Below are 22,681 nucleotides of genomic sequence, written 5' to 3'. Positions count from 1 at the left end.
CATACCATCAGGCATGGCGTGCGAAGCAATATGCATTGTTGTCGTTAAGGGGTTCAAAAGAGGATTCTTTTACCAAACTTCCGGCGTATTGTCACAACTTGGCCAAACATAATCCGGGTACTGTCACACATATTAAAACAGATGTTGATGACCGCTTTGAGTTTCTGTACGTCGCACTCGGTTGCTCGGTTAGTATTATCATATTATATTAATTTTTAATTTATATTTTGGTGTATTTGAATATATATACAATGTATGGTATGTACGCGCTTTTGTCAATTTTTGTAAACCGACCCTAGTAGTAGATGGAGCTCACCTAAAGGGCGAGTTCAAAGGTACCATGTTACTTGCAGTTACTAAGGATGGACAAAACCAAATATTACCGGTTGCATATGGTATATGCAAAAATGAGTGTACCGATTCTTGGACATGGTTTTTTCAAAAACTACGTGATTGTATAGGAAATATGCAGGAGCTTACAATTATATCTGATAGGTCTCCATCTATAGCAACATCCGTTGCCAACATTTTTCCTCACGCTCATCATGGAATATGTGGTGTCCATTTGTATTTCAACATAGTCTCTAGATTCGGCAAGAGTAAGACGGTTAAAGGAATTTTTTGGGAGGCGTGTAGGGCGTACACAGTTGATGCTTTTGATGCCGCCATGGATGTTATGAAATAGACAAAAGAACCAGTATGGGAGTATTTGAAAAGTATAAATCCAGAAACTTGGTCCAGAGCACATTTTAAAGGGAACCGATACAATCTTATGTCGTCCAACAGTGCGGAGTCTATAAATGCATTATCTAGACACGCGCGTAAGGTGCCAATACTTATGTTGATCGATTTTTTTCGTGCTACAATGCAACAATGGTGGTTTCAAAGACGTAACTTTGCAGGTATTAAGTAAATTTTTAATATTAATGTTTTATTAATTTTGATGTTATTGATCTTAACTTCTTCATTTTGGCTCTTTTTTTAGCGGAAGCAACAACAATTCTTACCCCTTGGGCGGATGAAATTGTAAAAGAGAACAAGAAAAGTTTTAGCAAATGGGATGTTCGCATGATCTCTAATACGAAATGCGAGGTAAAAAAGGGGGCACAAAATGTGATTGTTGATTTCAAACATATGACATGTACATGTAGGCATTGGCAACTTGATGGGATACCTTGTGGTCATGTCATAAGATGTTTAACAGTGAACAATTACGAAGACTGCTCGAGGTATGCATTAAATGCTTACTTTACCGAAACACTGAGGAAAACATATGAGGAATCAATAAACCCTCTGCCAAAGCCATCCGAATGGGAGATCCCCGATGATTTGATGATTGTTAAGCCACCAATAATGGATAAACGTCAGCCAGGCAGGCCAAGAAACACAGACCGCATTCCATCCCAAGGCGAGGGTCCAATTATAAAAGAGTGTTCTACATGTGGTCAAATTGGACACACGAGAAATAATTGTACTGGAAGGGCGTTTGGTAGCGGAGCACGTCACATAATTTCTACTGCAGAAATGGCATTTAATATTGGTGGTTCAGCGAGTTGTTCACAAACCTATAACGTTGATTTTGATATAAAACATCCTTGAAATGAAGAGTATTGACGAGTTGTTAACTTATTATGTATTGTAATATTTTTATTAAATCTTACAAGACGTTGCTATGCTTTCATATTTTTGTTTAGTTTGTTGATTGTATCAATTAGTGAAGACTTTATATTAAAAAATATAGTTTGCAGATTTTTTTAACAGTTACAACATGTTATTTAAAAAAACAACAAACGATCCTTTTGCAACCTAATCTGTAAGTAATTTTAAAACTCAGGGAACTGCAACGGGTACTTATCTTTCTCCATTGTTATATAGTCATCCTTAATTATCGTTTTGTCTTCGAAACGATCCTTTTTAACCATAATGTGTATCAACTGCTCATCCTTCTCAGCAAGCCGTTTTTCAGTGGTGTAAAAAAATGGTCTACCAAATCACAATAATAACAATCAACTTCGTTGCATGAGCAAATTTCGATTTTGTGAGAGGAAGTCATAATAAAGTCGATATTGTATTAAACTAGACAGTAATGACAAGTCCAACTTTGAAATGAATAGAGATAAATTACAGTTTGACATGACAAAACACTGTAGTAACCTGTATAGATAGACAGTAATGACAAGTCACTGTAGTAACCTGCACATAAAAGTGGGGCCCTTAAGGGACAAGAGATAAATTACAGTTTGACATGACAAAACACTGCATAAAGCTGAAAATCGTAGTCCAAATATAACCATTTCGTAGTCAAAGTATTAATTGATAGTCTATTTACTTATATAAATAGATGTTCACGATATAATAACCAAACACCCGAATCACCTAAACGAAACGAATTCCCATTATTAGAAATGTCGTCGAACGCAGCAAGTTCTACGAATGAAGTACCTGGTTCCAATTCTGAAAGGCCATGGACGACAAACGAGGTGTTAGTTCTAACACAATGCTGGCTAAGTGTTAAGGAAGGTGTGTGTTTACTTGCTCCCCCACATTGCCTAATTGGTGATGAATGGAGTCGCATCACATCTTTGTTTAACCATGAGATGGGAGAAGGGCAAAAAAGAGAAAAATCAGATGTTGTTACTAAGTGGACGGATGTAAAGGAACAAGTGACATGGTTCAATCGAGCATGTGGTTATGCGAAACGTAACAATGTTCGTTATCGTGACAAAGAAGAGTTCTTGGAAGTTGTTACAGAGTTTTATATCTATCAGCATGACGGCAGAGACTTCGAATATGAGGAAGTTTGGAAGGTTGTTAGAGATAAACAATATTTCAAGTAGACGGCTGTATCTTGTGTTAAGAATAACCAATGGACTTGTGTTTTACGTTAATGCTTTATTCGTATTATGTCGTTGTTTTTCATGTAATTGTTGTGATGTTTTTAATGGTTCATGGAATCCTTGTTACTAATGTATTCTAATATATTGTGATAACTAATGCAATGACCATTTATTAACTCAAGTTAATCATACGAGTTGCTCACATAATAAACTAAAATACATTTTTTATAAAAGAAATACATACGAAATACATAAATAATACATGAAAATAACCTACTACATGAAAATAACCTAGTACTCAAATAATAAACTAAAATAGATTCTAAACAAACGGGATATATTTCAAAATATTCCAAGGGGCTTCAAACTGGAATTCCAACCCGTTACTTAATGACTTGTATTCTTCCTTAGCAGCTTCCAAGATAACCTCCTCAGTAGCATTTAAACGGGTGTCGTCAATTTTGGTATAAAGATCGTTGAATAATAGAACTTCGGTTTTCATTTCATACCATCTTGCTAATATGTCTAGTTCTTCACGATCGTTTGTTGTAGCCCTTTGGTTTTCAGCATTGAAAATTTTGGTTAAACGGGTCCAAAACATTGGATCGTTCAACTTGCTTGTCTCGTACACATGAATATAAGCATGTGTAAGAACCAAGAACTCTTCATTGCTCCATGATATAGAACTCATTTTGATTGAAACTAACAGAGTGGAATATAAAAAACAATTTTTGAACAGCAGTATTGGTTTATTTAATAAAGTATTTGTGTAACATAAGATCAATTTATAGTACTTTCTACACAAATTCGCAGTCCAATCTTCTAATATGTCTGCATTTCATAGTCAAAATTAACTGACGAACGCAGTGTACTATACTAATAACATAACAGAGCACTGTTTGAGTTGACAAGTCATCCCCGGACGAATGACAACACAATACATTGCTGCTTGAATTGACAAGCCATTGTAGCAGCAAATGAAGGAGTCGTTATAAATAGATTTTAATATGCGTTGTACTTGTTTCGTATTACTTCCATCCCTGCAATTATGGAGTCACCACATTCATGGAGGAACGCAGAGGAGGTCGCTTTGGTTCAAGCTTGGATTATAACTGTAGAGGAGGATTTTCCACCGGGTCCCCCACAAGTTCGTGCTGGATCATTTTGGTCTCGTGTCTGTCATTTGTTTCACCATTTAATGGGGCGTAGTCAATATCGAAGAAGAAAAGATGTCAAAGCCAAGTTTCACGGATAACTAATACATAACACGAAACTAATACATAATACTACATAACATATAAAGGTGCTACATGAATAACTACTGCATTGAGGAAGGTAACAGGACCACCGTTTCATTTGGTATTTCCCAATGCACATGCGATGGTATTGTATTCACCAACTCAGATCCATATGCAAGTCGATACACATAACTAGTGAACTTATAATCAACCAATCTGTTTATGGATTCAGATGTACGGGTTCTAAGACATGCTATAGCGTGGGCACATGGTATACTGCTTTTTTGCCATTTACCACAACTACATACCATTCGTTCAAGTTGTACGTTGGTGGTTGCAAAATTATCATCGACTTGATATTTATCCCCATACAAACGTCTAGCATTCCAATTGTAAGACTTGTTGACAGATTTTTGAACTTTACCCTCAACGTAAGGGGTCAACCCACCAGATAACCTCCCTGAAAATTTTGATATTTTAATACAAATAATAACACATTAAAAAAGTAAATAAAACAATCTCTCTTACCCGCCACGTCCGCCCGTTCAGCATACTTGGATTGTATCGACGTGGTGATTAACTCAATCATCGTTGTTATAGGAAACTCACGTCTGGATATAACTTGCAAAATTTCAGGGACGTCAATCGATTTAACATTGTAGCGTACTCTTGGGAAAAATGCTCGTGTCCATTTTGAAATCGGAATATCGTCTAGCCAGTAAATTGGACTCCTATGCAAGGAAAATAAAGGTGATTTCCTACATTCAGTTTGCAACCTTTCCAAACACAAGTAAAATTCATCAACGTTGTATGCATTGCATGACTTCCAAAACAACGATTCAGCTTTCGTACTGTTACGTCCCACACAGTCACGTATCTTTCGAGCTATATCTTTAGGACAATATCCATGATAGGAATCCGGGTAGGCACTATAAACACCAAATTCTATTTTATCACACATTTTGCTTATGAAACCAACCTCTATGTCGTGACCTAAACAATCTTTTAACCTCATCATGAACCATCTCCATGATTCTTCACACTCTAAGGTTCCCAAACCAATTGCTAAGAGAAGTGGTTCATGATTTCCATCTACAGCCACTGCGAAGTACATGGTTGTCAGATAGCTCCCAATAAGGGGTAAATAACCCACATATATCAGGGGTATCAAGCACCTAATGAAGGTACGAATCTACATAAAAACGAACACATATTAGTGATGAGTAAAAACTAATCGAGATACATTACCATGAAATATTATGTAAGTCAATAAAATTAGTATGTCATACCACGCAACCTAAAGCCACAAAACAGAATTGGAAGCGGTTGGTATCGGTTTTCTTGATTGCTGTGTAGGTATTAGGATTTGTTCGTTGAAGGTTATGTAAGAAAATTGGTAGTTGAGAAAAGCTTCTTCTGATGTTAGTACTCATTTTCATAACCGATGAAAGTGCTTTACAATCATCACACAAATGAGATTATAAATAGAAAATATTGTATCTCTAATGTTCACAATTCATAGTTTAACCTTTTAAATTCGTAGTCAAAGCAGTTCATTTCGTAGTCAAATTACACTGACCGACATGACAATACTACAGAAGGTACTTGTCTGGATTTCGTAGTTCAACTTTTTGAATTCATAGTCAAACCAGTTCATTTCATAGTCAAATTTCACTGACCGACAAGACAATACTACAGAAGGTACTTGTCTGGATTTCGTAGTTCAACTTTTTGAATTCATAGTCAAACCAGTTCATTTCATAGTAAAAAAGATTTGTCTGTAACATGATTTTTTCTATAAAAGGGTGTCACTCAGTATGAAAACTATATCAGTGAAAGCAACTCCTATTTATAAGAAAAACAAGGCTAATGGCATACTGCAATTGCGGAGGAGAACGTATCGTTAGGATTTCGGGAACATCTAAAAACCCAGGAAGATTGTTTTACGCTTGCCCATATTTGGTATCATGTTGTTAACGTCATTCAAATTTAAACCTTCGTGTTTACATCACAAAAATTTATTTTCTTACTGTAAATATTTAATTTAACAGGGACCAAAATGCGGGTTTATCAGTTGGGTTGATGAAGAGAAGGACCAATCTTCTATGGTAATAGCCAAAGTAGCTAACTCTAATAAGCTCTTTCAATCAGAAAATAAGAAGTTAAAGATAGCGTTGGTTTGTAGTTGGGTGTTGTTCTTGGCAGTTCTTGTTTACAAGTTGTAAGCTTTTCAATATTGTTTTTACGGTTTTGAAGTTGTTAGGTCAATAAATTGTTGTATTTGTAACGTTAAAAAAAATGTTGTAGTCGTTCTTATGTTCTATGTAATGTTAAGTAATTAGTAGGTCATTAATTTGTTGTAATTGTCGTAACGTTATATTTTTTTGCCGTCCGTTGAGTAAACTGTAAAAATAAAGTAATAATGAAATCCAACATTAATTTTTAAATACATTTATATAATCCAACTACATAGGACCAAGACAAGACCCCCATATAATTTTTGCCATCCGGAGACGGTACTCTAAAGCTGCGTTCTTTGGGTCAATAAGAACACGTATTGGTTGACCTGAAACCAATTGCTCCATAAACATACAAAGAAAAACACCGCAATCTCCCAAATGACTACTTTGTTAGGGAACGTTTTCTTCATAAATGAATTGCATATTCAATGGAATCCTTGGGATGTTCCTCCGGGCCCAATACTTAATCTTGTCCAAATAATTTGCCACCCGACGTTCAAATTTGGAAAAAATTCCTTCAGATTGGAATTTTTCATAAGCACCTCTACCAAGACTGTCATAAATATGCACTTCCATTGACGCTAATCGTAGTTCCCCAAATAGCCAATGATTAGGGGATGAATGAATCGGCAATAAGATCTGTATGAGAATCAGAAAATAAAATTATGTTTATTTACATCACAATACAAAGACATCACAATACAAAAACATAACAAAAAAACGATATTATTTTCAGTATAAACTATTAAGTTTACCGTATCAACATCCCACCAAGCAACCATGAAGTTGGGGTACGTAGCAATACCAGCCATAAACGCCCTCCAGTCCTGTCCTTCTTCCAAAGCATGAGAAACAAAAAAATTTGGAGGCATTATTGTATGTCGGTCGCTCTCAAACCGTCTCTCCATCAAAAGTCAGTACCAAATGGTTATATGCTGCACACATGATATTGTTGTTATTGACTAAAAAACAAATAACTTTTAAAAGAATAAATTAACAATTAATTTACCGCTGACTCCAACCAGCCGTCGTGTGTATGCCCAAACAATGAGCTCCAAAAATCTCTATCTAACACGAAATTAAACAAACGATGCTGGACATCATATGAATGCAATACATAATTTTGAATGACATCCTCACCGCCTGCTACGTAAGGTTGCAAGCGCAACATGGAGAAGTCATGAGCGACACCAAAAACTGGAGTAGGAACGGGGGTTGTTGATTTCATATCAACCTTCTTTTTTGTTCTTCTTTTTTGCTTTGGTGTCGTGTGCAACTAAAAACAATATTGAAATGTTTAAATCTATATCTTTAATATAGTTCACAAAAACATATAATCATTGGTTTATAAATAAAACGAATACCTCGGTGTAAGGAGGGCACAAATATTGTGATGGTTTTCGACTCCTCGGTTTATCGGGTGTAACTTCTTTGTCATCATCATCGTCTTGAAAATAATCTACATTTCCCGTTATTATTAGTTCGTCTTTGTCCGGCACATCATCATCAAATTTGTTCCCCGCATTGTAATTCCTCTCCTCCCACTCCTACATTAAAACTAATACGTTATACTTAATAACGAAATACACATAATTTAATCAGCAATATTATCTAAATAAACAAAATATTTATATTAATGTAACTATAATAACCTCTTTAACTCCACTATAATCATTTACATCAAACACATCATCATCGAATTTGTTCCCCACAAACTTATTCCTCTCCTCCAACACCTACATTAAAAATATAACTTTTTACTCAATAAAAAAAGACACTTTATTAAAAAGTAATTATTATAATCGTAAATGTAACATCTATAACAACCTTCTCGTCTTGAGTATCACCAAAAACATTTTCAGTTGTATGGTTTTTATTCATTACTTCATCCTGTACAACCTATATTTTCAAATATAAAATATGAACACAGATATTCATATATGTTAATAAAATTAAATAAATAGTGTAGCATGTAACTAACCTGTTCATCATTAAAAATATCGCTCCAAAATTGGTCATTATTCACTTGTTCAACAAAAACCTCTGTAGGTTGTCGGTTCATAAACACATGTTGCTCCAATGCATGTAGCCGTTTCAACACCTCGTCTAGCTTGTGTTTCCCACTGCTCCGACCTCTACCATGAGAGCGACCACTGGACGACATACTAGACGAAGATTCGTCTTGTCTCCTAAAATGGTCCCGTACTGGGGATGGAACTGCTTTCCCTTCACCATATACATACTCTTGAAATGACATATAATAAAAAGATGTCATCTCATCATCACCCGGTAGCATGTTTTGTCTTGGTGGTACCCCCGCCTAAAAAATTAAACATATTAAAAATGCATATAAAAGTATAATAATCAACTTTATTAATATTAAACGAATTAATATTAAACCTGCATCTTTGACCAAATCTTGTTCACGTCCACCCATTTCATTTTTTTTGTTCCGGTCCATCGTTTCATTCGAGGCAAGTCTTTATTTTTTCTCGATGCAAATCCACATGCACGAACAGCTGGAATCATCTCATATATCCATATCTACAATTTTTTACAACAATTACAGTAATAAAGGTTAAAATTAAAATATAAAAAAAACAATAAAACAATTTAAATATAAGAAAATTTTTATACCCTTATTGGAGCCGTAAATCCTGAGACCGAGTACTTTAAAATTTTACCACCCTCAGAAACTGATAAATTATTGTGTATCTTATTCCATGTATCTTCAAGGTCAACATAGGAAAAATCCCAGAGATAGCTACCCCAAGATAAGCTAACAAAACAAAAAAACAAAATTGATTATTATATAAATTATAACTTTAATAAAATAGAATTTTTAACGTAAACAAAATATACCTATTCCAGTGATCCAAATTCTCAGCCAAATAAAACCAATCTTCTGGCACCCGATCGTTAACTTCTTTACTCAAAAAACCTTTACACAAAATGTATATCAAACATACTCTAACTGCATCAACATCGTCAAGTGCTAGGAATGTTCGATTTAAAATTAATCTTTTCAGGTCGCCTATTTTCACCGAACTATTAGTATGGTCCGGAAATAGCCGTTCACGAAGTAAACATCTTTTTTTACTGCTTATTAATTTTTCTGACCCTTTTCTCCCAATGTTTTTTGGATACTCCGCAAATTTGAAGCCGGTAATCAAACAAAACTCTTCCGGCCCATACACCATTTTCGTATTGCCTACTCGAAAATATAAACGTTTTATTCCATCTGGATATAAAACAGGGTCCGGCCGGATCTGATGAAGGAACATTTTATGAAACAATAATGCGTCCCCTTGTAAACGATGGACATCAATAAAATAACCAAAGACAGTATCTCGGAAAATAGCACGTCGGGCATCATCTAAAACTTCAAATACTTCCCATATGTTACCGTCACAGCCTTTTAAGTTCGCAAAGGCTTTCGTATTCATTAAACTAAAATCATGCTGCAGAAAAAACACAAAAACAAATTAGATAACTAAAAAATATTTTTTTTTAAAAATATATGATTACAAACTGCAAATAAAATTTCTTAATTACTAATATATATATTTCCCATAAAAAAACAATAACATACACATATATAAACAATTTCCCAAGTTATACAACTAATATATTAACGATAGAAAACAATATTCAACTTAAAAAATATATGATTACAAACTGCAAATACAATTTCTTAATTACTAATATATATATATATATATATATATATATATATATATATATATATATATATATATATATATATATATATATATATATATTTCCCATACAAAACAATAACATACACATATATAAACAATTTCCCAAGTTATACAACTAATATATTAACGATAGAAAACAATATTCCCAAGTTATACAACTAATATATAAACATTTTATACAAACAATTTCTAACAATATATATATATATATATATATATATATATATATATATATATATATATATATATATATATATATATATATATATATATATATATATATAAAACACAAATTTTCAACTTATACAAATGTTTTACTTAAACGACAAACACAAACAATTTCTAACAATATATATAAAACAAATTTTCAACTAATACAAATGTTTTACTTATACGACAAACACAAACAATTTCTAACATTATATATACCACAAATTTTCAATTTATACAAACGTTATACCTATACGACAAATATATATACAAACGACTATTTTGCACTTTATATAAACAACTATACGATTAGAATATACAAGATTTCAGGTTATACAACAACTCAACAACTAAAAAAATATTAACCCTATCAAACACAACAAAATTAAACTTTTTTAACACATCCTTAATACAACAAATGATACAAAAAAAAGAGATTGTTGACATTAAAAGAGTAAAAATCTAACCATATTTGCGGGATTGTTGACATAATCCTCCATTTTCTTCAAAAACTAGCAAAAAATCCGAGCTAAGCCAAAGTTAGAGAGAGTTTTTGTGTAGAGAAGGGTGAAAAATGAAGGAAAAAAAAAACGTTTTTATAGTGAAATTAAGGGGATTTCGCAGATGAGAAGGTCCCATCTGCAAAATGGGCCTTCTCATCTGCGAATATACAAGTGCCTAAAGCACAGTTGTGCTTTAGGCACTTGTACTTTCGCAGATGAGAAGACCCATTTCGCAGATGGGACCTTCTCATCTGCGAAATGGGTGGTTATTTTTGTAATTTCGATTTTTTTTGGCTATTTTTGTAATATCATTAGTGTAAATGGCTATTTTTGTAAATTTCTCCTTTTTTAATATCAAAACTAATCTAAATACTACTTTTTTCCCAATAAAAATAGTGAAGTACTTGAAACAAATACATCGCTTAATAATATAAAGCCAAACATTAAAACAAAAACATCCCCCAAATACCAATGCAAAAACCGAAACAAGCAATTTCCTCATAAATTATAAAACAAGATCCACAAATTATTTTAACACAATAAAAACTTACACAATGCAAAAACTAATGAGATTATATACATTCCACAACATAGTGTTAAATCAATCGTCTCCTTCTAGGAGCACGAGAATCTCCACTATCAACATCCGAAACCCTAGAAGAAGATTCACTTCTTCTTCTAGAAGATGAAGTTGACAAAACTACCCTCGAATCAATTTCAGCAGCTGTATCAACCGTCAAGCTTTCCGATTGTATAACTGCAGCAATACTCGAAACCGAATCCCGGTCCTCCATTGACCGGGCCGGTTCGGGTTGACCCATCCGGTTCAACTCCGGTTCAGGGCTCGGGCTCGAATCCGGTTCAAGATTTTCTCCCCTTCTAAAACCTCTAGAAATCAAATACCGGTTCAATAATGAATTACTTGTAACTTCTCGCGGGTTTTCGGGTTGCCCCGGAACCAAATCACGGGTCAAATCGAACCGACTCCCGAGCCTACGAATCATTTCCTCCATTGGCATTGTAAATGCGTTTCTTGAAATAGTTTGCCTCCAACTTTCAACTCTTTTTGCTTGTGGTCTATGAGGGATTTTTAGACCCGAATCTTCTTCAACAACAACACGGGTCGGGTTGCCCCGCCCGTAAATTGGAGTAACCGATTTTATACTCATTTCTCCTTTGCAAATCGGACACTCTTTTTCATGAATATGAAGCCATCGATAAAGACATGGCCAACAAAATAAGTGTCCACAACATGTCACAACGGGGTCACTTGCCATATCTAGACATATATTACAATCAAAAAAACCACCTTCATGTTCATTATTTTTTGCAACTTCTTCTTTCTCTCCTTGAAGATTGTTTTCTGGGTACCCATTGTTGTTATCACAGGCTTTTGCTGGCGGCCTTCCGCTTCCCTCCCCGGTTTCTGAACCACTTGGGCCACTTCCGGTGATCAATTCAAGAGCCATGTCTGTGGTTTCCATGGGGAAAAGAACGGGTCTCCATATGGACCTCCATCTTTGTCTAGCTATGGTTCGATGGTTCATCACTTCCCTTACAGGCCCATCTAACCAATCTTCTAAGTTTAAACCACCTGGTTCGTTTTCACGGGAAGGATGAACAACAGGACCTAAATTTAGATCCAGATTCATTACGTTCTGTGGTGTGTCGTCTCCCATTGCAAAATTTCAGGTCTATCGAATCAAAACCCTAAGTGTGCCACTTTCTTAATGCATGAATCCCATCTTTCTTCTAGTAAAGCTGATACAAAAAAGGGAAAGATGTCAAGATTTGCCCAATAAACACAACCATTGAAAACCCTAATTTTCAATTCCGGTTTAAACACTATAACGCTTGCTTCTTATCAATTGAAATGATACTAAAATCCAAACCCCAATTTCTCCCATTTAAAAGAGGAGAAAGCCCTATGTTTTAAGTTGGGATCAAAGTCAAAATCAAGAAATTGAAAGCTGCGAGCTTGTTATAAAACGAAACTAACCCTGAACATGAATTGATTAGGGTTTTAATCTGTTAAAACAAGAAATACAACAGCAGATGAGATTGAGACCTTAGGTTAAGCGATGTGCGAGTTCTTCAGCAGCTCGATGAGAAGCATTTGTCGCAAATAATACTTCAGTGGGATTCGACATCCATGGTTTCTTCTTTCTCAATCTCTCCCTCCCTCTCAATTGTTGATAACAAACTTGATTGAGGGAGACGGGAGGTAAATCGATCGTATTCAGCTCAAGGTGCGAGATGGAGATACAAAATCTTGATGTTAATGATTTCGGGTTAATTTTGGGGATAAGGGTCTAAGCATTACACAAAATGATATTTTACTCCCTCAATTATTGGTACAATCACAATGTCTGGTAGAGTTTCTACTATGCAACTTGTTTGGAGGGTACTCTCCCCGGACTCAGGACCCGGTTTCGTAGGTACGGGTTAGAACCAGACCAGACTAATAGGCTCATAACAAAACAATTTTTAGGATAAAAGTGCAAAATTAGTCCTTATGGTTGCGAAAAACTTTGGATATGGTTTAAAAAGTTTTTAGCTTGTATGAAAGGTTCAAAATCAAAAAATTTCTGTGATTTTGGTCCAAAAAAACTTGAAAAAACGATTATACAATTTTATTTTTATTTTTTGTATTTTTTATAATTATCCTAATACTAATTATTTAAAAAAAAGAAAAAAAAGAATTATCCCCTTACCCCCACCCCCACCGTTCTCTCTCTCTCTCTCTCTCTCTCTCTCTCTCTCTCTCTCTCTCTCTCTCTCTCTCTCTCTCTCTCTCTCTCTCTCTCTCTGAAAAAGTCAAAAAAAACCTCGATCCATCTTCTTCTTCCGCTTCTTAATTAGAAATTGCTTATACAAGAAGCAAATCCAGATGGGAGATTGTGTTTTCATCCATTTTTTTGTTTGGTCCTCGTAGCTCTTCATCACCATTGAAAACCTCCTTATCTCTTCATCTTCTCGATTTTTTCTTTAGCTCTGCTCCTTCATTGACTGTCAAATCCACATAACTGATGAGTATTTCTGGTTTCAAGTGAGTTTCTTGAGTATTTTAGTTTTCTGACAGGTGTGGTGAAGGCTTTCTTCCATAATTGATCAGAACATCACTAGAGATTTATGGAAGATTGATTTTACCGTTGATTCCCCTCTTTTCTCTCTTAATTCCAATGGTTGGAATGGGTGAATCGAGGTTACCTTTTGAATCAGAGTGGAGAAGACGGGTCATGTTGCTAGTGATGAAAGTTGACCCAATAACATTCATTCTCAATTTCGCTAACTTGAAACACCGTCTCCTCTTATTCCACTACTGTGAACCACCATTGATGGAACCTTAGGCGTCGTTTTCACCGTTGATTCATTACCATCACTCAACTGAGTGATTTCATTTCTTTAAGAAAAAAGTTTGAAGAAGTAAGATACAAGCAGGGCGGCGGTGGTGGTGGCTTTAGGGTGGCGGTAGTTGTGGCTTCAGGGAAGTGGCGGTCCTGTGGTGGTGGATTGAGGTCCCTGATGCACACCATTGGAGCTGGAATCACCGATTTGATCTTAGTCAATCTCATAGAAGAAAATCAAGGTGAAGAAACACGAGGGGAAGAAGCATGAGGTGAACAAATTGAAAATTCTACATGAAGTGTAGTATTTGCAATGTCGTGTCTCTGATTTGTGGAAGATAAGCAAGATGGGTTGAAGATGAAGGGTGGGGAAGAAGATCTAAATAGAAAAGGTTGTATGTGTGTATGATAGAGAGAGATAGAGAGAGAGAGAGAGAGAGAGAGAGAGAGAGCAGTGGGGGTGGGTGCGGGTAATTCTTTTTTTAAAAGTAATTAGTATTAGGTTAATTATAAAAAATACAAAAAAGAAAATAAAATGGCATAACCATCTTTTCAAGTTTTTTTGGACCAAATTCACATGAAGTTTTTGATTTTGGACCTTCCATGCAAGTTGAAAACTTTTTGGACCCTATCCAAAGTTTTTCGCAAACCATAAGGACCAATTTTGCAGTTTTGTCCAATTTTTAGCTAAAAATTAGGCTTTGTCCCAAACTAGTCCATGAAATAATATTTATATATTGTTTCGCGTTTTCTATAAATATATATATATATATATATATATATATATATATATATATATATATATATATATATAAAGAAAAAGACAAAACTGTGAAATTCATCCTTGTGGTTTGCAAAAATCTTTGGATAGTGTCCAAAAAGTTTTCAGCTTGCACATAAGGTCCAAAATCAAGGTTTTTCTGGGTTTTTAATCCAAAAAAACTTGAAAAGACGATTATATCCTTTTATTTATTTTTTTTTATTTTTTACAATTATTATAATACCATTTTAACTTATATTATCCTCTCTCTCTCTCTCTCTCTCTCTCTCTTATCTCTATCTCTCTCTTATTCTTCTTCTTCTTCCTCCTCCTCCTCATTTATCGAATCCAAAAAAAACCCAAAATTTTGCTACTTGGCTACAAGATTATAGAGATTGGTTTGTTAGAATCTCGATCACGACATGAATGAGATCATCATAATGTGTAACAGGTTACAATATCAGAATGTTGATCTTAAATGCCCCTGCTGCTACAAGAAGGTCTCTCTTGATTTCAGATTCAACACACATGTTTATAGATTTAAATATTGTTTCAGGTGTTGAGGCTCATAAACAATTGCATGTTCTACCCCAAAACAAACATCATTGACAAATTATATGATAACGAAGACACATACGTTGATGCAGGTTCAACACCACCCCTTCCCATCTTCTTCTTTCTCGCATTCTCCTGCAAATGAAACCTCTTGCATATACATCCTGCAAATCAAACAGCTCACAAATGAAACCTGCTAATGGAGGTGTTGGTTCTAGGAGTCAAGACATCTGATGAAATTGTTCATCCACCCACTTCATCTTCTCCGCCCTTGGTTTAAATATTCTTCTGGGTTTTCGGTTTACATCATCTCATTTTCTGGGTTTTTGATTTTCACTAAGAGGGGTAAGACCAGCAACCAAAAAATCCCCTTCAATTGTAGGAATGGAAATCAAATCAGGGGAGCCACAAGTTTTATCTTGTCATTGACAGAGGCTTAAATTCGTCGGAGACACCGTATCACGTTTTTCCGATGAGGCACAAGATAGAGATGAGGTAGGTGGGTTCAATCGATTCACTCGGGGGCGGGTGTGATTGATTAACATGGGAATAAGAAAATGGTCGGGAAATGGGCAATTCTTATTCCATTTTTGACATGGATTTGCTTACAGATCTGTTTTTTTTTTTTTTTTTCATTTGATTACAAGTGAAAGTAAAAAGCATGGAAGAAGATGGAGAGAGACACACAGAGAGAGAGAGAGGATAATTTTTTTCTTTTCTTTTTATTTTTAGATTAAAATAATATTTGAAAAATTAATATATATATATATATATATATACATACATATATATATATATATATATATATATATATATATATATATATAAAGAAAGTAAAAGGGTATAACCATCTTTTTAAGTTTTTTTAGACCAAAAACCCAGAAAAACCTTGATTTTGGACCTTCTGTGCAAGCTGGAAACATTTTGGACTCCATCCAAAGATTTTTGCAAACCACAAGGACCAAATTTGCAGTTTTATCAAAAAAAAAAGTTATTTTGAAGTTATAAACCGTAGGTTATTTAAAAACGTACGATTTTCTCTGACAAAAGTACGGTTTCCCAAACCGTAGCCTACGGTTTGGGTAAAGAAGCTACGTTTTTTTTAAGCTACGGTTTTTTTCCTAATATAGAGTATTTTTTTAGAATTATTTTGATTTAAAAAATAGGGAAAAAATATTGTTTATAAAATGTAGAGTTGTTTTTTTTTGACAATTATTTTGTTAAAAAATATTTTTTGTAAAATATAAGCTAGTTTTTTAAGAATTAATACAATAATTTTTTGCTAAATTCTAGATTTTTTTTTTTTGACTTTGTTGACTGTTTTTTATTGGTAAATTTGACTATTTTTTTTTGGTAAATTTGACTATTTTTTGTCAGAGTTGAATAATGTTTTGATAAACTTGACTATTTTTTTGTCAGAGTGGACTACTATTTTATTAAAGTTGACTACTTTTTTGTGAGAGTGGATTACTGTTTTGTTAAACATGACTACTTTTTTGTCAAAGTGGACTACTGTTTTGAACCTACCCTATATATATATTAAGTATTTCATATTTTTGAAATTATTTCGTATTTTGAAAACTGCACTTCTCTCTAGCTTCTTTATTCTCAAAATTACCATAATGAGTTGTAACGAGTATTTCGTATTCCTCATTACGGATGAAATATGAGAGTTTGTTAATTCCCAATTATCATATGTTTGGCCACCCGAGTACAATCCGAGAATTTTTTTATTTAGGTTTTGAATTTTAAGAAACCACCACGTTCACCGAAATTGTTCATTTGGTGAAGTGCATGATGGGTCTTCCCGAAGAATCAAAAGTCAGTCTGGCTTATCAACATCCAGAACAACTCTATTACTGTGGTATTGTTGATGATCATGATATTAGAAGGCTGACCAAGGTAATAAATGTCGTTGGAGATAAATCTGTGTCTGTCTATGTGGTGGTTGAAGAAGGTGTTTCGCGTAACGAAGTGGATGATAAAGGAAAGGCATCTGCAGCTAATTTGTCAAGTGGAAAATGGAGCAACAACCCAATACGTAATTTTAAAAGTCCAAGTAAAAGTCAATATCATAGTGTCGCTGAAAATGTAAACATGGTGTCTGTAGTGCCAAAACCGATTATGTATGTTACACCGGAGAATTATAAGTATATCGGTGATAATGATGTTGGTACATATATTAATGATGTTGGTGTAAATCGTTACTTTGACTAAAAAAACACTAGACGTGGTGAATAAGGTTGGTAATGAATCTTGAAAACAAGAAGTTCCATTTTTGCATGATGGTGAACTAAAAGGATATGGCGAGTTTGCGGATTGTGACAAGTTGGATATATCCGGCCTAGAGCGTGATTCTAGTAGAGAAGAATTTGATGATGAACCTAAACTTATTTATTCAGATACCATGTTTCATGGTATTCCCCCATTGCCTTTGTGTCCTGTAAACGATGATGTGAACATTCCATGTCAAAGGGTGGATATAAATGAAGAGATTAAGGTTCTAGACATTTTTTATGACAAAGAGTTGCTCAAGCTTGCAATTGGAAGACAATGCATGGAACAAGGTAAGCAACATAAGACTACCAGATCGAGCAAAGAAAGGTTTGAAGTGGATTTTTTGGTAGAAAATTGTTCTTGGATGGTTAGGGCAAGGGGAATCAAATCGACTACTGCTTTCCAAGTCACAAAAGTTGTTGACCAACACACTTGTTATACACCATACTTGGAGTCTAATCATCGCCAATCAAAGAAAAAGGTACTTGACCACTTTATCACTGAAGTGTTGGTCGGAGATTATAATAGAGTTTATCGGGGTAGTGAAATTGTGAGGGACATCAATTCGAAATTTCCAATCAATATCTCATACCAACAGACATGGCGGGAAAAAACAATATGCGTTGTTAATGTTAAGAGGTACCAAAAAGGATTCATTCACCAAACTACCTGCGTATCTGCACAACTTGGTCAAGCATAATCTAGGAACTGTTACTCAGATAAGAACAGATGATAATGATCGGTTTGAGTTCGTGTATATCGTGCTGGGTTGCTCGTTAAGCAGTGATATATTTTTATAACAAATATAACATATGAATCCTAATTGGTATTTGTTAATGCCATCAAAAATAATTGTAGGTACAAGCATTCATCAAATATTGTAGGCCGACCCTTATAATTGATGGTGGTCACCTAAAGGGTGAATTCAAGGGTACGATGTTGCTCGCAGTGACAATGGACGGTCAAAACCAAATCATGCATGTTGCTTATGCCATATGCAAAAGTGAATGTATGGAGACATGGTCCTGGTTCCTTCGAAAAACTATGTGAATGTATAGGTAACGTGGAAGATCTTATATTCACATCTGATAAGGCTCCATCCATAGTGACGTCAATTGAAAATATATTTCCTCACGCCCATCATGGAATATGTGGTATCCATTTGTATTTCAACATTTCAGCAAAATTTGGAAGCAACGATACAATACACGCATTATTTTGGGAGACATGCAAAGCCTATACTATTAAAAAATTCGATAATGGGATGAAAAAAATTAAAAAGCTAAATGATCATGTATGAGAATACCTACAAAACATCAATCCAGAAATATGGGCCACGACACATTTTCCTGGGAATCGGTATTTTCTTATGACATCAAATAGTATAGAGTCGATAAATTCAATGTCAAGATTTGCAAGAAAGATGTCAATATTGATGTTGATTGAGTATTTACGTGCAACAATGCAACAATGGAGTTTTCAGAAACGTAATGTCGCAGGTACTAATAATTTATATATAATAGTACTTGAAATGTTATTTTACTACTCATATGATATTATGAAATTATGTCTATTTTTTTAGCTGAAGCAAAAAACAACACTCACCCCATGGGCTGAAACGATTATAGAAGCAAATAAGAATGCTTGTAATATTTGGATGGTGTATCCTATCTCAAATAGTAGATTTGAAGTGAAAAGCTCTACTCACAAAAGTGTCATTGTTGGTTTCCAACAAAGAACATGTACATGTAGGTGGTGGCAAATAGATGGCTTACCATGTGGCCATGTCATAAAAGTGCTCACAATGAACCGTTACGAAGATTGTTTAGAATTTGCTTTAAAAGATTACTTTACAAAGACACTGAGGAAAACTTACGAGGAGTTTGTGAACTCCTTGCCAAGTGCATCTGAGTGGGAGATCCCTGATGATTTGATGATTGTGAAGCCACCCATAATGGAGAGACGTCAACCGGGTAGACCAAGAAACACTGGTCGTATTCCATCGTAATGTGAGCATCCCAGACGACAAGAATGTTCTACATGTGGTTGTATTGGACACATGAGGAACGATTGTACGGGTAGGGGATCGAGGAGCGGACCTGGGGAGGAGGAAAAATTAACACAAAAGGGCATAATGATTGATGAAATCGCATCCAGAAGCGGGTCACAAAACGAAAGCATGTACCTTACTTTTTATTTCAACAACACATTTGATTTAAACTGTCCTTAGATTAATGTACAAAAGTAATGAATTCTCGTATTTGTAATTTGTATTGCTTGTATTAAAATGCACTTTTGACATTATTACTTAAATCTAGTACCACACTTATTATCTACTTTGTTCCATGAAAAATAAAACACAAACATAAAACATTATAGAAAACGAGATACATCAGTAGCAAACATTACATAAGACATTTCACATATAAGAGTCTTCTACACATGAAATATTTGTTATTTTTAACTAGAATGCATGCATCCTCATACTTGAAGTCACTTCCCTTGTGCTCCAAAATTTAATGATCTTTAACCAATTTTAAAAGATCTTCGTCGTTGTTTGGATAACGATACTTATTTTTAAGATGATGATACCATCGATTGAACCATGTGATTTTTTCCTTTATATCCATCCACTTACCAACAATATCTTCTTGTGTTCGGTGTTTTCCTTCTCCCAACGAGAGGTTAAACATAGATGCTATGCGAGTCCACTCATCACATTCAAAGGAATCAGGGTTAACCATGGTTGTTACATCCTTGTAAACGTTCATCCAACATCGTGCTACTACCATTACCTCTCTTATCGTCCATGGATGTGGAGTATTGGACGCAGCAGCTGCATAAGAAGAAGTTGTTTGATTTGATGCCATTTTTAAACTTGTTTTTTATTTTGTTTTAATTTTATAGGAGTAATTAAATAAGAAAAAAGATTGATAAACAATTAGGTGGATTCCCATAAGTACTGTTTGAAACTGCATTATGCAGGCTACAAAGCAGTAGTCAAAGTCTATAAAACCGTAGTCAAATAATTGTCAAAGAGTAGTCCAATTGTTAGATACCTTACACGGAGATACTGTTTGAAATGACAAATCTACTGTTGGAAATGACAATACATTATGCAGACTACAAATCATTAGTCAAAGTCTATAAACCGTAGTCAAATAATTGTCAAAGAGTAGTCCAATTGTCAGATACCTTAGACGGAGATACTGTTTGAAACGACAAATCTACTGTTGGAAAAGACAATACATTATGCAGGGTACAAAGCAGTAGTCAAAGTCTATGAAACCGTAGTAAAAAAATGTCAAAGAGTAGTCCAATTGTCATATACCTTACACGGAGATACTGTTTGAAATGACAAATCTACTGTTCGAAAAGACAATACATTATGCAGGGTACAAAGCAGTAGTCAAAGTCTATGAAACCGTAGTAAAAAAATGTCAAAGATTAGTCCAATTGTCAGATACCTTACACAGAGATACTGTTTGAAACGACAATTCTAATGTTTGAAAATACAATACATTATGGACCTTGCCTTTATAGCTCCTACATACATGTGTCTGCATGTGGTAAGCCCCTTACCTCCACAACCTTAGGCACACTAAGTAATTGGTAATTGTCTTTTATAACTGATTCGAAATGAGTTTCTATGACAATGAGCATGAAGACAACTTTAACAACTTGCATGTTTACCTTCATAACCTAAGGCGAACCAACCCGCATAGTCACAGTCACATCAAAACGGATTTGATGGATCGTTTCCAATCTTGTTTTCTGGCTATTTGATAGGTGGTATATTTGGTTTCCAAATTTCTATTGTTTCTTTACATTTGATAATGTTTGTACATTTAAACTAATTGGTTTGCACTCTTAAAAAATACAGGTACATGCATTCATAAATTGTTTATTTCCTGTAATCTTCATTGGTAGTGTCCGTATTCGAGGGAACTACCTAAAAACAATGTTTGTAGCGGTTGCTAAAGACGGGAACAATCTGACTTTCCCTATAGCATTTGGTATGGTGGTTGAAAATAATCTGGTAAGTTGTAGCTGATTCCTGATGAGGTTAAAAGAAAGTCTCGGACAAGTTAGGGAAGTATCTTTCATATCAAATATGGACATTGTCGTTAGTTCTTGCGTAGATAATGATTTCATTGATTCTTATCATGGTTACACTTGTAAGAGCATCCACAAATATTTATGCACAAGAGTAGGCTATGAAATATCATTGGAAACTTTGTTATGGACAACATTAAAATCCTACACTAAGTCTATTTTTGAACAAAATTTTTCTAGGCTAAGTCCTGATGCTCGTGAAGTGCTTATGAATATCGGTCATTCAAAATAGGCAATAGCCTATTTCCCTATCATCCGTTGGAATGTACTCAACATGGAAGTTCCTCAATATTTTTCAGTATTATCGCTTATCAACGTATTGTACAGATAATAATGCTTATCGAGGGAATTCGTGAGTACATGCAAAATACTTTTGTTGAATGAAGTATAGTGGCATGTAAATTTTTGGGTGCAATATAAAAGTACTAAATAACCAGGATTGGTGATTCAACCATTATGCTTGGGTCGGCTTTTGGAGGCGCTAGAGGAAGTGGTCTACTGCGGAGGCTTTGGTCTGGGTATCAATTATTTGGACTTCAAGATGTAAGTGTGGCATTATTTCAAGACGTCTGGGATTACTAGTTTCGTTAGGATTCGGGAAGTGTTCGTCTGATCTTTAGAAGTTGTGTGGTCTTTAGAGTTTGGGCCAATAATAGAACACTAGCACGCGTAAGCACAGGTTGTCAGCAGTTTGGTTATTTAAGAGTAAGAAGGATTGGGAATCCTTTAAATCTCATGTATTGCGAAGACTTAGTCGAATCTAAGTGGGAGAGAATCGCACATGTATTCAGGACAGGAGCAGGTATGAGATCGGGATGAGTTTCTCATCTGCATCGAGGAAATGGTGGCCCAAGTGGCTGTTTAGTTTGAGGGTTG

General features: G+C 34.7%; 3 protein-coding genes and 1 long non-coding RNA gene across 4 annotated transcripts; 2 read left to right on the top strand and 2 right to left on the bottom strand.

The window, feature by feature from the left end:
- Positions 1–268: 268 nt before the first annotated feature.
- Positions 269–1,679, top strand: LOC145008586 (uncharacterized). The gene is made up of 2 exons (XR_013663552.1): positions 269–902; positions 986–1,679. It is a non-coding gene; the product is annotated as an uncharacterized LOC145008586 (long non-coding RNA).
- A 2,476-nt stretch (positions 1,680–4,155) lies between these two features.
- Positions 4,156–5,189, bottom strand: LOC145009852 (uncharacterized). The gene is made up of 2 exons (XM_078968483.1): positions 4,604–5,189; positions 4,156–4,535 (listed from the first exon to the last, which is right to left on the bottom strand). Exons 1-2 carry the CDS (start codon positions 5,187–5,189, stop codon positions 4,156–4,158), a joined length of 966 nt encoding a protein of 321 aa, XP_078824609.1.
- A 6,037-nt stretch (positions 5,190–11,226) lies between these two features.
- On the bottom strand, positions 11,227–13,115 carry LOC145012240 (RING/U-box superfamily protein). The gene is made up of 2 exons (XM_078971034.1): positions 12,819–13,115; positions 11,227–12,511 (listed from the first exon to the last, which is right to left on the bottom strand). Exon 2 carries the CDS (start codon positions 12,427–12,429, stop codon positions 11,347–11,349), a length of 1,083 nt encoding a protein of 360 aa, XP_078827160.1. The 5' UTR covers positions 12,430–12,511; positions 12,819–13,115; the 3' UTR covers positions 11,227–11,346.
- A 6,064-nt stretch (positions 13,116–19,179) lies between these two features.
- On the top strand, positions 19,180–19,697 carry LOC145009850 (uncharacterized). Its single transcript, XM_078968481.1, has 2 exons — positions 19,180–19,188; positions 19,272–19,697. The coding sequence occupies exons 1-2, from the start codon at positions 19,180–19,182 to the stop codon at positions 19,695–19,697; spliced, it is 435 nt and encodes a 144-aa protein (XP_078824607.1).
- The last annotated feature ends 2,984 nt before the right edge of the window (positions 19,698–22,681 follow it).

This window comes from Lactuca saligna, chromosome 8, assembly GCF_052625555.1.
Source record: "Lactuca saligna cultivar CGN05327 chromosome 8, ASM5262555v1, whole genome shotgun sequence".
NCBI lineage: Eukaryota > Viridiplantae > Streptophyta > Magnoliopsida > Asterales > Asteraceae > Lactuca > Lactuca saligna.
This window is presented reverse-complemented; position numbering and strand designations above follow the sequence as displayed.

Excerpts from the sequence above, each read along its gene's own strand:
- LOC145009852 (XM_078968483.1), bottom strand. The coding sequence starts at position 5,189 with ATGTACTTCGCAGTGGCTGTAGATGGAAATCATGAACCACTTCTCTTA. Across the intron at positions 4,536-4,603 it reads TGAACGGGCGGACGTGGCGG|GGAGGTTATCTGGTGGGTTG; the intron begins GTAAGAGAGATT and ends CAAAATTTTCAG.
- LOC145012240 (XM_078971034.1), bottom strand. The coding sequence starts at position 12,429 with ATGGGAGACGACACACCACAGAACGTAATGAATCTGGATCTAAATTTA.